The 17,327-nt window shown below is 35.7% G+C and overlaps 1 protein-coding gene across 7 annotated transcripts in view; it reads left to right on the top strand.

Annotated features, from left to right (window-relative positions):
- Positions 1–17,327, top strand: part of EMSY (EMSY transcriptional repressor, BRCA2 interacting) — a 90,255-nt gene that overhangs the window by 14,000 nt on the left and 58,928 nt on the right. For 5 of the 7 annotated variants that reach the window (XM_049652550.1, XM_049652516.1, XM_049652566.1 and 2 more), the window contains 4 exons: positions 565–740; positions 2,337–2,489; positions 5,123–5,382; positions 14,104–14,380. In XM_049652550.1, coding sequence (XP_049508507.1) covers positions 565–740; positions 2,337–2,489; positions 5,123–5,382; positions 14,104–14,380 — 866 coding nt within the window. The remainder of the gene's footprint in view (positions 1–564; positions 741–2,336; positions 2,490–5,122; positions 5,383–14,103; positions 14,381–17,327) is intronic. The other 2 variants (XM_049652540.1, XM_049652556.1) reach the window with 1 other exon arrangement.

Here is a 17,327-nt window from a genome sequence, read left to right on the forward strand (position 1 = left end):
TATATGTATATATGCACATAGTCCTTTTCTATCCCTCCATACTTGGTCTCCCTCGTTTACTGCCTCAGTTTCCCTTGTTTGAAAGCCTTAGAACCTCTGGCCATGCAGGCAGTTAGATAATTTTGCAAAGGTTCAGTGAATTCTATCCTTAATTGTTAAGGAAAATCTGATTTTAAAAATAAATTAGTACGTTTTACCTTTTTAGTTGAATTACAAAATTAAGTTCTAAAAGTTAGATACACTAGTTTTCGTTAGCAATACCAGATTTAAACTAATGAAAATGATGTCAGTATTTAGAAGGCATAGGAAAATTTTTCATAGTTTCATTTGTGTTCATTCTAAGATTCAGATAATAGAATAAAATGTGTAAAAACTTAAATGTATGTGAAATCCCTTGAATTCTGATAATTATCCATAATTTTGATTTTGCTTGCTTAAAGTTAAGCCTCTCCTATTCACTCAGGATACTTTTGATAATTTCAAAACTTATATTTGCTTGAGAAAATAGTTGATTCATTTTTAGTGATTGAGAACCCTTGTAGCAGCGTTTTCTTTTTTGTTTAGTATGTCTGGACCTAATAGCTCTTCAGAATGGTCCATTGAAGGTCGTCGATTGGTCCCACTGATGCCCCGGTTGGTTCCCCAAACCGCCTTCACTGTAACAGCTAATGCTGTTGCCAATGCAGCTATCCAGCACAATGCATCTCTTCCAGTGCCTGCAGAAACAGGAAGCAAGGAAGGTGAGTAGAAAACTATTTCTGTGTGTAGAGAAGACTTTTCTCAGATTCTTCAAGAACAATTGTCTTGATTTTCATCTGTTTTTAATCCCACTGTGTGAAGCTTGAAAAACATAGCGAGCAACTCTTATTCTGAAACTAGAAACTGCCAAGTTTTTAGTCTCAGCCAAAAAAAAATCTCTTGTTTGTTCAAAATGTGAATTATATTAATAACAAAATTGCAAAAAGCCTTCTTGGAATGAATTCTTGATATCCGTGTGTCTTGTTAGAAGTGGATAAAAGAGCTTGATGGGTGACATGGAAAATAAATGATAGAAGTCATTTACCTGCTGGAGAAAGATGCCTAACTGATTACTTCGAAAATAAAACTCTGTTTTTTATCTTCGGGAATCAATGCTATATGGTGCTTCTCAGTTCTAGTCAAGGGTTCTAAATCCTTTAGGGATTGCCTGGCAGATGGAGAAGGATTTCTCATTGTTACTTAATCTAGTAATTGGCACATGCTGTAAAAATTCTTGAATTCTCTTGAAGTCACCAAGAGTAATATTAAATTCAAGAGTGCATATTGATTCTAGTAGCTTAGTTTTGTGTTGCTTGAAAATAACCCTGAATATGCAGTTGTCAGATTACTTTGGGGAATTGTCTTTTCTTGACTGGCAGTGGGTTTTGGAGTGGATAAGACACTCTTCATGCATGCCAGGCTCTGTTTTAGGCTGAAGGAAGCTATATTTAGAGAGAGACAGGTATTAATATGCAACCTGGGCCTGTGTTGAGTTTGTTTCCTTTGTTGTAGGAGGGGTATCTTTCTTTTCTTCCCACTTTTACTTTTTCTATCCACCTACTTTGTGGTAGAGTGAAAAGAATATAGGATTTCCAGTAGTCAAATCTGTGTTGGAGTCCTAGTTAGCCATTTCCTAGTTGTGTGATGTCCAGCAACTCTGTGAACCTTAAGGTTGCTCCTCTTTAAAATGAGCATGTGTTGTGAGAATTAGTGATAATATATGGAAAGGATTTAGCATAGTGCATGGAACTCAGTAAATGGTGCCTATGAACTATTCTTGCTTGTTGTTGTTATTCAAGAAATTGGCATATGATGTCATTATTGAGTTACTGTTGCACTGCTTCAATGGCAAGGGTCTAGTAAGTTGTTTTACAATAAAGTAATCTTGCCGTGGTTCCCCCCAGTAGCCAAGTTGGAAATTGCTATGGTTAGGGAAAAATTATCCATCACTCCATCATTGGTGCTGCTATCACTATTAAAAGGGAATACAAGTATTTGCCTTTTGTCTAACTCCTTCCATGAATAAAAAATTATTTTTATTTTTCTCAGTATAGTTTTAAACTTGATTTCTTTGTAACTGTGCTCTTCTCCATTGGCAATGTCACCTGTAGACAGCTATTAAATACTTGAGGAAAACCCAGTGAAATGATGATTTTCAGGAAAGGTTATTATACCTTTTAATTTAATGGACCTAATGGCCTCTAACTTCTGATCACATGAAAATGTTAAAATTGGCCTGCAGTAAAAAAATAATTTTTCTGTATATGCGTGGACAGTTTTGGTGAAAGTTAACAGCAAACTTTTTTATCGTTCTTCAGTAGTGGTTTGCTATTCCTACACAAGTACCACGTCAACCCCAACCTCTACCCCTGTTCCAAGTGGCAGCATAGCAACGGTTAAGTCTCCAAGACCTGCCAGTCCTGCCTCCAATGTAGTTGTCTTGCCAAGTGGAAGTACTGTTTATGTCAAAAGTAAGTGATATTCTCAGTGTTATCAGGGCCATCTTGGCTAAATGCTGCAACATAGGCTCTGATTAGATCTTCCTTCCTGGATTAAATCATCGGTCCACTGGCTATTAGCAGTGGTTAGTTTTTGAAGGTTCTAAAGAATTCCTTTCTTTACACGTGACTAGTATTTATTGCTTTTTAATCAGTTCTGGGGGTTGAGAAATTACTTCTTTTTTGTTCTCTGTGGGAAATCTGCCTTGAACTGTCTTTCAAGAATTCACTTGTTTTTGATTGTCATGGAATAGAAATGGGAATGGAAACTGACAAAATGTACTTAGGTGATTTATTCAGTGTTTACTCCTATAATTGTAATCTTTGTAATGTTGTTTTAAAAATTGTTTATATAACATATCATCCAACTGTTAGATTCAGTGATACATTCTAGAGAGCCCATCTTTTATATTTCTAGTTAACTATAAGTTTTTGAAGTTTATTTGCAGTTTTTAACCTTGCGGTTCTATTCTGTGGAGCAGTTTAATGACCAGGTCATTTTTTGGTTTTAATGCCTGTTATTCCAATATTATTTTTGTTTTTGTTTTATCAACTGGAGATTATTAATATTTGATTTTCATTTTTCTCAATATAGTTATAAACTTGATTTCTTTGTAACTTTTAGATGTAGAGTTTGCTGTTTTAGGAATGGTTTTAGGTCATTGTCAACCTTGTTTAAATTAAAGTCTAAAAATTGAAGGTGTGAGTTCTATTTTATTACCAATTCCATGAGTCATGCTGTACACTTTTTTTTTTTTATGTCTGCTCTCTAGAGATTTCCTATGTATGTTGCAAGGTTTTACATTTCTCACTTAATTTTTTTAAAAAAGTCTACAAAAACAGTTGAGGCTTTAGTTCATTAAAGAAAAAGCCAAAATCTGAAACTATTAAGGTTATCTCACTTAATTTTTTTAAAAAGTCTACAAAAACAGTTGAGACTTTAGTTCATAAAGAAAAAGCTAAAAATCTGAAACTATTAAGGTTATATCTGATTTCTGCAGATTTAGCCAAGGTGACTGTAAGAGATCTATTTTTTTTAATTATTCTTTTTTTTAAGTTTATTTATTTATTTTTGATAATCTCTACACCCAATGTGGGGCTCGAACTCATGACCCTGAGATCAAGAGTCACATGCTCTTCTGACTGAGCCAGCCAGGTGACCCAAGAGCTGTTTTTTGATCATTTTTTAAAACATGGAAAGTGGGGGCTCCTGGCTGGCTCAGTTGGGTAAGCCTCCGACTTCAGCTCAGGTCATGATCTTATAGATCTCTGCCCCTCTGCCCGTCCACCACTCATGTGTTCACGTGCTCTCTCTCTCTCTTAAAAATAAATAATTAAACATTAAAAAAAAAAACAAAGTGAATCTCAAACACGAAGAAACCTTTTCACATAATATACAGTTTCAAATAATAGGAAGTTTATTGCTTTATTTTGAGAAGTCACACAAACAACATTAGTTTGAGATAGAATTATTCATTAATCTATTTTCATATGTGCAAGGCAGTGTACTAGGGAAACAAACCAATAAGTCTTAGTCATTGCCCTCTGGAAGCACCTTAATTAAGGGGAGATGTGCAGGCTGATTGGCCACATTGCCATGGGGTAAGTGAAACAGAAGGATGTGGATTAGCTTTACTTAGAGGAGTAAGGGAAAGAAAGCTTCACTGAGGAGATGGTTTGCAGGATGATAATTGTAGGATGATGAAGAGGTCATTGATGGTAGGTGGTATAATAGTAGACCAATAATGTATAGAGACTCTAAATGGATAGAACGTGGTAAGGTGGCTTTGGGGAATGATGAGCAGTTTGGTGTATGAGGATTATAGGAGGGCACAGCGTTGGGTGGAACAGGGTGTAGTTGACCCTTAGACAGTGTGGGGCTTAGGGGCACTGACTCCCTATGCAGTTGAAAGTCTGCATGTAACTTGACTTCCCAAAAACTTAACTACTAATAGTTTATTGTGGGCCAGAAGTCTTACTGACAACATAAACAGTCAACTAACATGTATTTTGTATATGTATTATAGTTTTCTTATAATATAGTAAGTTGGACAAAGAAAATGTTACTGAGAAAATGTTATGGAAGAAAAGAGAAAAATTTACACTACTGTTATTGTATTTATTGAAAAAAATTCCACATATTAGTGGACCTGCACAGTTCAAACCTGTGTTTGAAGGTCAACTGTATTGTGTTCTTAGAAAGATACAGAACCTTGAATGATGTAGTGATGATTTAAGTGCCTCATCTTGTAGGGAGATAAAAACTACTTAAGGATTTAAGGTAAGGCATTGGCACAATTAGATGTGAGATTCTATAACTGGCAGTAGGATGGAGGGTAGAAGTGGAGTGATTGGAAGCAAGGACACTATTTAGGAGCTTGCTAAAATATAGGCAGGAGATAAGAAGGCCTGATAGAGCCACAGGGTTAAAGAAAGGAGGAAAGGCATTCAGAGAAAACTTCTGAGGGAAGATTGATAGGACTTAATGTTTGGGCATGAGGCAGAGGGAGAAGTCAAGGATGACTGATGACACAGAGATTTAAAATGAAGTATAAAATGCGAGGTTAGATTGTGATCTAAAAATAAAAATTTTCATTGCCTTTCAGGTGTTAGCTGTTCAGATGAAGATGAAAAACCCAGAAAACGAAGGCGAACAAATTCTTCTAGCTCGTCCCCCGTTGTCCTAAAGGAAGTTCCAAAGGCTGTTGTTCCGGTCTCAAAGACGATCACTGTGCCTGTGAGTGGCAGTCCCAAGATGAGCAACATCATGCAGAGCATTGCCAACTCCTTACCGCCCCACATGTCTCCTGTGAAAATAACCTTCACCAAACCATCAACACAGACGACAAACACAACAACACAGAAGGTATGTGGGGGAGGGAGTGTCTGTCTGCCAATTGCTGTTTCCATCTCTTTCAGGCAGTATGATTCAGATTTAACAAACATGTTCTGAGTGCTTACTATGTGCTTGGCATTATGCTGGGAATGTTCAGGTCTCTTACTTTAATTCTGCACAGAAAACTTTGGGATAGGCATTATTATTTCACTTTTTGTAGATGAGGCTCAGCGATGTCAAATGACTTGTCTAATATGACACAGCAGCTCTCATACTTCTAAGTCTTTTGTTTTATTTTATTATTATAATGCCATATGGAGAAAATTAAAATATAAGATTTTTTAACCTGTGTTTGGATAATTTTACCGTTAGGAACTCAGTTTTTTCTTTGCCAGAGTAACAAAGTTGTCAGAATTGGGCGTTTCATAGAAGAAGGGAAGGATATGATTACGTGATTATTGTTGCTTTCTTTTTTTATTCTTTGTATGCTAAGATTAGTTCTTTCCTAAACTCTTCTCAGTATGTTCAGATCATCAGAATTCTCAGTTTTATGTTACTAGAACCCTCTCACTTTCCACACTGACCTGGATGCTGACGGCACCTTAGGCTTGTTGCACACCTGGGATTCCCCTTCACCATCATTCTGATCTTCCTCCTTCGTTTATTTATGCATTTGCTGGAACATCCTCTGGTAGCTTCTTGGTATATGGGTGGATGGAAGGTAAATTTTTTGAGACCTTGCATTGGTGGACTGAAAAGTTCTTTATTTTACTCTCCCACTTTCTTGATCACTTAAAGCATTTTTTAGGCTGGAGGTAATTTTTCCTGAGAATTTTGAAGATACTGCTCCATTGGCTGTTGGCTTCAGTACTGTTTTTGAGAAGCCCCAATGCCATTCTAATATCCTCTTTTTCTCTTTGAAAACTCTTGGTAACTTTCAGAGTTCTGAAATTTCAAGGTAATTTTCCTCAGTGTGAGTCTTTATTTTATCCATTGGGTTGCACATTCAGTGGTCGCTTTCACTCTAGATACTCATGTCCTTCAGTTCTGGGAAATTTCTTGAATTATTTCCTAGGTTTTTCTATGTTCTCTCTTTGTGGATCAACTATTCAGGATGTTGAAACTGCCTGGATTGATCCTTTAGCTTTCCTATCTTTTCTCATTCCCATTTTTCATTTTTTTTTTCCTGCTGTAATATACTATTTAAAAAGTCCTGGATTTGGGGGCACTTGGGTGGCTCAGTTGGTTGAGCGTCCAACTTCAGCTTAGGTCATGATCTCACAGTTCATGAGTTCAAGCCCTGTGTTGGGCTCACTGCTGTCAATGCAGAGCCTGCTTCGGATCCTCTGTCCCCCTCTGTCTCTGCCCCTTCCCCACTTGTGCTCTCTCTCAAAAATGAATAAACATTTTTAAAAAAATAAATAAAAGCCTGGATTTTGGAACTAGACTTTCTGAGTTTGAATCCCAGTTTTTGCCACTTACTAGTTTTGTGACTGTGGAAAACTAAATTCTGGAATTAAGTTTTCTCATTTGAAAAATAGGGAAAACAATATAGGGTTTTGGGGTGTAAATAAGATAATAAATGTAAAACTTAGAATAGAGCCTAGCACATAGTAAATGCTCTGTAAGTATTATTTTCTTTATCCTTTAATGTTATCCTTCACTACTTCTCTGGATTTGTCAATTTTGTGGTCATACTTTAAATTTCTAGTAGCTCTTATTCTCTGGAAGTTCCTTTTTTTTTTTTTTTTTTTAAAATAGTATCCTATTCTTTCATAAAATCACTATATTCTGATGATATTCATGACTTTTTTCTTGATGTTTTATTCTTTCATGTTTTCTCTCTTACCTGTAAGTTTATTTATTTGTTTTGATCTCTGTTTCATTTCAGAAATAAATGCTGGCTGTCTTCTTGTATATGATCGTGGGCGCTAAAAATTGACAGAAAGCTGTATGTGTAGGGTGGGGCATGTTGGCTGGTGATTTTCATTGTAGGTTGAGCTAGCTCGGCTGTTGTGTTGAGAAAAACCCACTACCCTTTTACCTCTATCAGTTATCACTCTCAGTAGGGCATTTTCATGGACTAGTCAGATTTCCTCAGAGAAGAATTTTCCAGTCTCCTTTCTAGAGTAGTAGTAAGCCAGTCTGCCAGGATTTGGGGAGTAAATGGAGGGACTGGGCTGGATAGTCTCACCATTCAGTATATAGACTTTACGAACCCCTCTGTTTGTAGCACAGCACTCACCCCCCACCCTCTACCCCCCAGCCCAGTATTCTAAGATCCCCTTGGATTGAATCTCTCCCTCAAGAGAGTAAATTCCTAGTCTTCCTTTAGGATGGGGGAGGATAGCTGTGGATCTAAATGCTGCCTAAATAGATTTTCAACTAATTTTCCTCTCTCTAGTGCCACTTTTATTCCCACGTAAAACGTATCTCGTGCTCTGGGGCGCTTGGGTGGCTCAATCAGTTAGGTCTCCAACTCTTGATCTCAGCTAGGGCATTGATCATCTCAGGGTCATGAGTTCAAGCCCCGCGTTGGGTTGGGCTCCACAGTGGGCGTGAAGTCTACTTTAAAAAAAAAAAAAGACTTACCTGCTCTCTATTCCTTAATCTTTCTGGGATTCTCTAGTTTCCACCTTTGAGAGTTTATTTGATTGATTACTCCTTGTCTGTTTTCTAGTTTACAAAACTTCACAGCTGTTATTTTCTTTCTATTTTGACCTTATAGGTTTATGTGCCTCTTCCCCTTTTAAAAAATCTCTCCATAATGCCTTAGAGGCATTTTGGGGAAGGAATGGAAGTACATTCTTGTCTTCAGCAGGTGATTTTTACCACTTTTGAATCTTTAGATTCATGGTAACTTCCATTTAAAGAACCTCCTTGAATTTTCCTGGAAAGATATCATTACATAATATATGAAAAATTATTTTTTTAGTGAACTAGAAGTGATAGTGAGCTGATCTGTGGAATATAATTCTATTTTCAGTTTTAGGATGAAGCATTATGGTATAGTGTTAAAATCAAGCAAGGATTTTTGTAGTCAAAGAGGCCTGGATTGGAACCCCAGCTCTTCCAGTATGACCTAAGATAAATTAGTCTTTCTAAATCTGTTTTCCCATCTGTAAGATGAGAATAATGCCAATCTTAAAAAGTTATTGTAAGGATTAAATGAGACTGGGTATTTTATTTTATTTTATTTTATTTTTTAAAGTTTATTTATTTATTTCGAGAGAGCATGAGTCAGGGAGGGCGGAGAGAGAGAGGAAAAGAGAGAAAATCCCAAGCAGGCTCTGTACTGCCAGTGCAGAACCTGATGCAGAGCTTGAATCTACAAACCGTGAAATCATAACCTGAGTTGAAACCAAGAATCGGATGCTTAACTGACTGAGCCACCCAGGTGCCCTGAGACTGTATACTTTAAAGTGCAGTAATAGGTATATACTCAAAAAAATTAGGTTCCTTCCCTTGCCAGTATTTTATGTAAAGCAGTGTTTTATTTATTTGCACTGTTGAGAATGAGCTCTTCCAAAAAGTGAATTCATCAGTTAACTGAAGCTTATTCCTTAATATATAGAAATTGACTATTTTTGATAACTTTGTGAATGTTAACACTGAACATACTTTTTGCATTTGTATATGAGGACTCCAAGGTAATCCTTCTGAGTATCACTTTTCATACAATATTATAATATAGTTATTGCTTTCTGGGTTAGCCCTGTATTAAGTGTTACCAGCCTGCTATACTCTATGAGATTATAAGTCTACTTATTATAATTTTTTACTGCCTTTTTTTTCTGGGACTTATTTTATCAGTAATTCTTCTATCTTCTCCCTTCTTATCTATTCTTTTGATTTGGTATTTGGGAAATAGTGTAGCAGAGTTATAGCTAAAATGGCACCCATTTCCCATCCATGTCTTTCTGTTCCCTTACTCTATTTTATTTTTGTTATACTTATAACTAGTTAACATCATATTACATATTTGTTCATTTTCTATTTCTCGTTAACATCATATTACATATTTGTTCATTTTCTGTTTCTTCCATAGAGTAGATGTTGTTGAGGGTAGGGACTTTATCTTGTTCATCACTGTATTCCCTAGTATTTAGAATAGTTTATGAAATATAGAAGGTCTTAATTTATGTTTGTTGAATGAATGAATGAAAAAATGAATAAATAGATCTGGCTCTGCTACCTTTCTTGAGCCTCAGTTTCTTAAAAAACAAAGAATAGAACTTACTTCCTAGAGTTATCAGGATAATTACATGAGATGATTCATGGAAAGTACTTAACATAGTGTATATGATGAATGCTTAGTAAATGTCACCTAACATTACTAACTTTCCAATCTTCTTTGGTAGACATATATAAAAATACTTGTAAAAGATGGAAGGCTCACCAGTAAGTAAAGTTGGCAATTTTTTTTTTGTTTAATGACTTTCTCATTATTTTTGTTTTTGCTTCTGAATTGCCAAGTGAGAATGGATAGTTGAGGTCATCAGACATATGATGCTTGTTAGAGGGCATATTTATCTCCAAAGTCCTGTATAAACCATACCATGAGATTCCAAGCTCAGAACTTAGATTTGTCCTACTGTACCTAAAAAATAAGCATTTAAAACAAATTAAATTAAAAATAAGACTCATTCATTCCACAAATGTTTACTGAGTATCTACTATGTTCTGGAGGCAAAACTCTACTCTTTTACTTCATGTATACGCAGTGCTGTTTAGTTTTGTTGCTTTTTGGACAAGCTGCGTGTGGTAGCACTAAGAGATATTCTTTGTGATTTTGGGTTTTTTTTTTTCCTTTTCCTTCTGCTGGGTAATTGGATTTCTTTGAAATCTCTGTAAGGCTGTTTTCATTATTGCATTCACCTTGGATTTCTCATAAATCCTGTGTAAGTCAACTTAGGAATTATTTTAGGTAAAGTGACTTTTATATTAAATATAATTACTTATGAATTTGTGGACTTGATTCAAATTCAAATAGGTCATATATTTTCAGGATAGACAAATTTCCACCTATGTTAATGTGGTGCCTTCATTTTAAGTATAACATTGGTACAGCACTTATATAAACAAAGCAACAAAATATAGCTTTATGCTTTCACGTGCTTGATTGATATTTTTCATTTTATCCTTAGGGTGCAAGTCCCAGCACTCTTAAGGAGTTTTTGTGAGTGCTAGAAGGTCAGTAATTTGAATTATGGCCTGAATAAACACTGTTTGGTTCACTTGGTTTCAAAATCCCTTTATTTCCCCTGTTGTAATAAGTAACTTTAAAAGTACAAGTAAATTTTCATTAAGGTGGATCTTTAATTTTGGATAACCCCTTTTCAGATCAGAAATTAACATTCAGACTGAAATCTCAAAATATGTTTTATCATTTGTATCTATAACCTAAAACATGCTCTTAAAGACTTCTAGATTTATTTTGCTGAAATTTTGTCTTAATGTTGGAAGCCTACATGCATACTCTAATTTTAAAATGGGAAATATTTGACACAAGGGTGAATACTTCCCCTTCCCTTATCCATGACAGACATTGCTAATTGACTGTGGCATACTTTCCTGCCAAGCCTTGGTGAATCCTTATCTGTGACACAGAGTCCTTATAAACGCTGTTCCAGAAAGCTACTACTATTAGTTCAGAACTGGCAAATGTGAATCCTGATTGCCATTACCACTACAATTGGTTTGACTGTGGTAGTAGCTGTGAGTTCTTTGGATTCTTCGGGGTATCAGAATTTGAGGAAAAGCTATGTAACATTTTTTTCATGAAACAAAAATAGAGTACATTACAATATACTTCCAGATTGAATTGATCTATAATACCTTTACTAATATCTTTTTAACATTTATTAAGTAGTAATAGTAAGCTAATAACTACTGCTTGCTGACCGCCAAATATTGACCACCTGCTATGTGCCTAGCACTATGTTAGATGCTTCACATCATTATCTCGTTCAATCCTTGTAATGATTTGCAAGGTAGGTATTATTATCCCTATTTTATAGATGAAAATTGGAGCCTAGAGATTTTAACATGTCCAGGGGCCTGCCATTTGTCAGTGGCCGCAGCAGGATTAAGCTCAGGCTCATCTGATTCTTAAACTTCTGGACTTTTTACCATATTGGTCTACTTCTTCTCAGTGTATGTGGTGGTTTATGATTGTTTTCATAATAATGCTATATAGGTATTTGCTGATCAAGTCTATGGAGAAGTATCCTAGTCAACTGTGTATAGGTGTTTGCTTGTCAAGACTTAGATATATCTCTCTTGACTTGTCAAATAATTAACAAACTGCTAATGTAGTTACATCTTATAATTCTCTGTGATACTACAAATACATAATGATGATATAGTCAAAGCTTCTTTGATATGTAGGTACTGAGTACGGACATACTCAGTAAATTTTGACTGATTTAACATTGGGCCTTCTTTAGGATTAATAGGAAAATAAAAGAGAATTTCTCCCTTAATTTCTTTAGATTTTTTAAAACAATTTTCTGCCCCAGGTAGGTAGAGGTAATTTTGGTGAAAGAAGAAAAAGACACTCTGCTCTGTTTTGGGTATCACCATACCACCATTATAGTCCCCCAGAATAAAACTGTGATACTATAGATTTGTAAATGATTTTTGTGTCCTCAACTGTAAAATGGGGATAATAATAGCATCCGTGTCATAGGATTTGGGGGAGATTTAAATTAGCTAGTGCACATTAGCTCTAGGAGTTCATCTTGATTTCGTTAGTTTCCTTAGGCCTACCATTTCCCTACGTCAACCAAGTCCTGTTGACTACCTCTGAAAATAATCTGAATGCGATCACTTCTCTTTATTTTTGCTACTAACACCCCAGTCCAAGCAGCCTCTATTATTCCTAGTCTACCGCAGTAGTTTCTTTACTAGTCTCACTGCTTCCATTCTTGCTGGAATAGCATAGCAGCTAGAATGATCTTTTAAAATATAAATCAAATTTTGTTGTTTCCCCACTTAAAATTCTCCGATGGCTTCCTATTGTACTTAATATAATATTTAAATCCTTTACTATGGCTTATAAATTTGATCTGGCCCCTACTTCCTTTGCCAGCCCCTCCTTGCTCTATATGCTTTTTGTTACATTGGCTTTCTTTCTGTTTTTGAATACATCAAGCTGATTCTCCTTTGCTCCATCCTGTTCTTTCTCATCTGAAGTGCTTTGCCTCCCTATGTCTTAAACTTTTCCAGGCATACAGGCTAACCTTGAAGTCTCTTTCCTGCCTCTTTTTTCCCCTCCATTTCCTGTATCAAGCTATATGAGCAAATCCTGTTGGTTTTACCTTTAAATATATTTAGAATCTGTTTCCTTTTCACCACCTCTGCAGCCAGTGATCCTCTCTTCTTGGTTTAAACCAGGAATGTCCTTATTTGTCTTCCTGTTTCTACTCCCTCTTCCCTACTGTACTTTTCATCTAGCAGATAGAGTAATAATTCTTTTTGAAAAATATTTTTGAGAACTGTTTTAGATTTACAGAAAAATTGAGAGGATAGTACAGAGAGTTCTCATATACACTGCACTCAGTTTCTACTACTCTTAACATTTTATATTAGCATGGTACATTAGTTATCATTAATGAACTAGTATTGATGCATTAAGATTAACTAAAGTCCATGGTTCACTCAGATTTCTTTACCTGTTGTCTTTTTTTTCTTCCAGGATACCACGGTACATTTACTTGTCATGTCTTCTTAGGCTCCTCTTGGTTGTGAAAGTTTCTCAGACTTCTCTTGTTTGGCAGTCTTGAAGAATATTGGTCAAATATTTTGTAGGATGCCCCACGACTGGAATTTGATGTTTTTCTCATGATTAGACTAGGGTTTTGGGTTTTCGGAAGGGAGACTATAGAGATAAAGTGCCATTTTCATCATAATCTACCAAGGGTATATAGTATCAACAGGAGCTTACATCCTCTAGTCCCCCATGACTTCCTTGATTCTATCTCCTGCTACTTTCTCTGTCATAAATTCTAATCCTGTTCATTAGGTCCTTGGAGTTTATTGACTATACCAAGCTGGCTTATGCCTCAGGGCCATTTTATTTGCTGCTTTCTGTGCCATTGGATGCACTTCCTCAAGGGGGCAACATTGTTCACGCTCCTTCTAGTTTCTGCTCAAATATTACCTTATCAGAGAGATTTTATTGAACACTTTATAAAAAGTAACACAGTGCTCCCAATATTCTTTCTTTCCCACCCTGCTTTATTGTCTCTTCCATTTTCTACGTGACATATATTTACTTTTCTAATTTGTTTATTGTTTCCCTCCCTACTTGTTAGAATTTAGCTTCATGAAAGTATGAGCTTTGTCTGTTTTGTTCATTCCACTATCCCCAGCATCTAGAACCATGCCTGGCACATAGTAGATGCTCAACAAATATTTATAAAGGAATGATTATCCAAATTACTTTCTAGAAAGATTGTGCCCATTATACTCCCTAAGTAGTATATTGAAATGCTTATTTCACCATATCTTTACAGCATTGAACGTTGTTTTTAAAAATATTTCGTTGGTAAAATTGTTTTTTCTTTTAAATACATTTTGATGATTACTAGTAAAGAAAAGCTTTCATGTATTTTTAGTTGTAGATTTCTCTGTGATGAATTGTTTCTTCGTATTTCATAAGCTATTTTTGAATTATGTGTAACTATGGGCCTAGATACATTAGCAGTATAGTACGTTCATGAAAATAACTTATTTTTCCTTCCTTAGGTTATCATAGTGACCACATCACCAAGTTCAACCTTCGTGCCCAACATTCTCTCCAAATCCCATAACTATGCAGCAGTCACTAAGCTTGTACCGACATCAGTCATTGCTTCCACAACCCAGAAGCCACCAGTGGTTATAACTGCTTCACAGTCCTCCCTGGTCAGTAGTAGCAGCAGTGGCAGCAGCAGTTCTACACCATCACCTATTCCTAGTACAGTTGCAGTAACAGCTGTGGTTTCTTCCACGCCATCAGTGGTCATGTCAACAGTAGCACAAGGTGAGTGGTGATCCACCATGTAATTCTGTCCCTGTGGTATATATGGGAATTTTGAAGAAAACCGTGTGAGTGTATTTTTCTGCTTTGGGTATGAAGGTCCCTGCTTTTATATCAGAAATTTACCACTCCTCTTCCCTTAGTTTGAGAATGTCAAGATAGTTGCTTACTATTTTCTTTTAGTAACATGCTTACTCCAAGATATTTTTATTCACATGCATAGTACCTAGTCACCTAGGCAATTAACATTCACAAAATGTAGGTTAACTCTGTCACAACAGATTTCAAAGGCATAATAAGCAAATATCTTGAATAGAATGAGGTTTTATTTGTTATTTATTTTAAAAGAGTTTTGTTATTTTTTGAGTAATGTCTACAACCAACGTGGGGCTTAGACTTAGAACCCTGAGATCAAGAGTCACATGCTGTACTGACTGAGCCAGCCAGGTACCTCTAATGAAATTTTTAAAAGAAGAACTTGAAATTGCAATATTGACCTTTGAGTACTGTAGGGGTTAGAGGCACAGTTATGTACTGTGTTACAGCGGAGTAAGCTAGAGAACAGAAAATGTTACTCAGGAAATCATAAGGAAAAGAAAATACATTTATCATATTATATTGTATTTATCGAAAAAAATCTATGCGTATATGGACCCAATGCGGTTCAAACCTCTGTTGTTTAAGTCAACCATATTTTACTCAAGGTTTTTCAGAGGAACATTACGAGTAAGTTACCCAGTGATAAGAAGCAGGAGGAAGAGGATGATTTCAGGGACATGGCATTCACCTTTTCTCCAGTCTCCTAAATTTTTCTCTATTGGTGGATGCTGGGAGATATTAAGGGGAACTAAGACTGAACTGAAGGACCATTGCTGCTTAATAATAGCAGAGGAAAGGAAATGTAGAAATCTCAATTCCATGTTAGCCTAAATAAGTTTGGCTCTCTTTCATATCCTTGTATTTCTCCCTATGAAAGGCAAATAGCACACTGTCAGAAATTTTCTTCTTAGTGTTAATGAATCTTAAAGTGGGGATGGGAGAGAAGCATGTACTGTACAGAATTCATACCCATCATCGTAATCTCTCAAAGGCAGCACAGAAGCAATACAGAATGGGACTTAGTATTCGTTTTCATTAAGTTTTACTTGAACATTACGTACCTAAGATAGAGTGGGACTTGGAAATATCCTAGTTTATGAACTAGTAGTGAATATAAGCACTAGAATAGGAAAAACACAAGTATTTTTCCTAATTGTTTTAGTAATGTTTAGTGTGTTCTGTATAACTGTGTAGGCAAGGAAGAGGCTATACTGTAGATGCGATGCAGTCAGTATTCTTTACAGCCCTAATGCTAGGATATGAAATTATCTGTCATTGTTTCCTGGCTCTAACACCTATTTAATGTCTCCATCAACAATAGGAAAATAGCAGGCTTGAAGTTTTCTTTTGTTACTTTACGTAATTAAAAAAATTCCAACCTCTCTATTTGCACAGCAGTAAACTATAATATAGCATTATTAAAAATAGAAAGAATTTTTACACAGAAAATTTATTGAAAATGTTGGTTGAACACATGATCCAAATTCATTATTTTAAAATTTGAAGATGAGAGAAGGAAAGGCCACCTGTCTCTGCACCTGGGTGACACCTGTGTCAAAACTGTCATCCAATGATAAACATTTTTCTCTTCCAGTACTCATCACACAGTTTGCTGAAGTTTTATTGTACTGTTAGAAATATTACTGTTCTTCAAAGGAGCATGTTATTTTTTTAAATAAAAGGGGTATTTCTCTTGGCTACTAATAAAATGTCTTTAGGCAAAATGAATATTCCATGCTTCTGTTTTTCACTCTGTTTTTTTCAGGTATCCTCTGAAACTCTTGGGAATTTTGGACTTCCCTGTTTTCTCTTTTGCTTCTTAGCATCCTATATCTTTTTGAGCTTCAAGTAGTCATAGGGGAGCTGGGCAAGGCTTCTCAGAGATTTCTTGGAAATTCACTGAAATTCAATAGATGATGAGAGCTATAAAAATAAACTATGTGAATGTAGATACTCAAGGATGTAGATAATCATATAGTTACGTGATTCTTTTGAGCCTTTGAGATATTTAACTTACTTATTAGTGCTAAAAAGTTGTCGTTTTCTTTTAAAAAAGATAAATGTTAGTGGAAGTGGTAATATACAGACTGGAGTTGTCATTCAAACTATAGGGCTTCTGTAGGGCTTCTGTAGCAGCTTCTCTGTGTGTACCTGGGAAACAAGGGCATTCAGTGTCTGCTTCTGTTGGAGACTGGAGACTGGAGACAGGAGACAGGCTGTTTTAGAGTTGATGTATCTGTCTCTGGTTATTCTTATAGAGGCAGCTGGTGGTGGAGTGGGTAAGAGTTTTAGTAGCAGTAACTTGGCGGGTGATTCCATGTTTATAAGTATAGAGGTGGTTCCAAAGGTAGGGAGTAGGGGGGTTGTGTATGATTGGCTTATGCTCTGGGAAGGAAAAGGAACTCCTTAATATTTATAATATGGGAATTCTGAAAATTCTTCTGATTAGAATGGTTATTTTGAGTTTGCTATCTGGAAGAAAGGAACATTTAAAACATTTTTTATTATGGAAAATTCCAATCACATTGAAGTAGAGAGACTAGTAAAATGAACCTGCATGTGCCCATTGCCCAGCTTCAGAGATGGGCAGAATATGGTCAGTCTTGTTTCACCTGAATCCACTGTTTTTCTTCATACACCCTTGACCTGGAATGTTTGGAAGCAGATCCCAGATATTACATAAATTCAGCTATAAATTCTACTGATGTATCCCTAAAAAAAGATCACAACTCACAGTGCTACTGTCACCTAGAATTTTTAACAGTTATTTCTTGATATAATAAAATATTCAATTCCTCTCCTAATTTTCTTATGTCATAAAAATTTTTTTTAAGTTCATTTATTCATTTTA

Source organism: Panthera uncia, chromosome D1 (assembly GCF_023721935.1).
Source record: "Panthera uncia isolate 11264 chromosome D1, Puncia_PCG_1.0, whole genome shotgun sequence".
NCBI classification, from domain to species: Eukaryota; Metazoa; Chordata; class Mammalia; order Carnivora; family Felidae; genus Panthera; species Panthera uncia.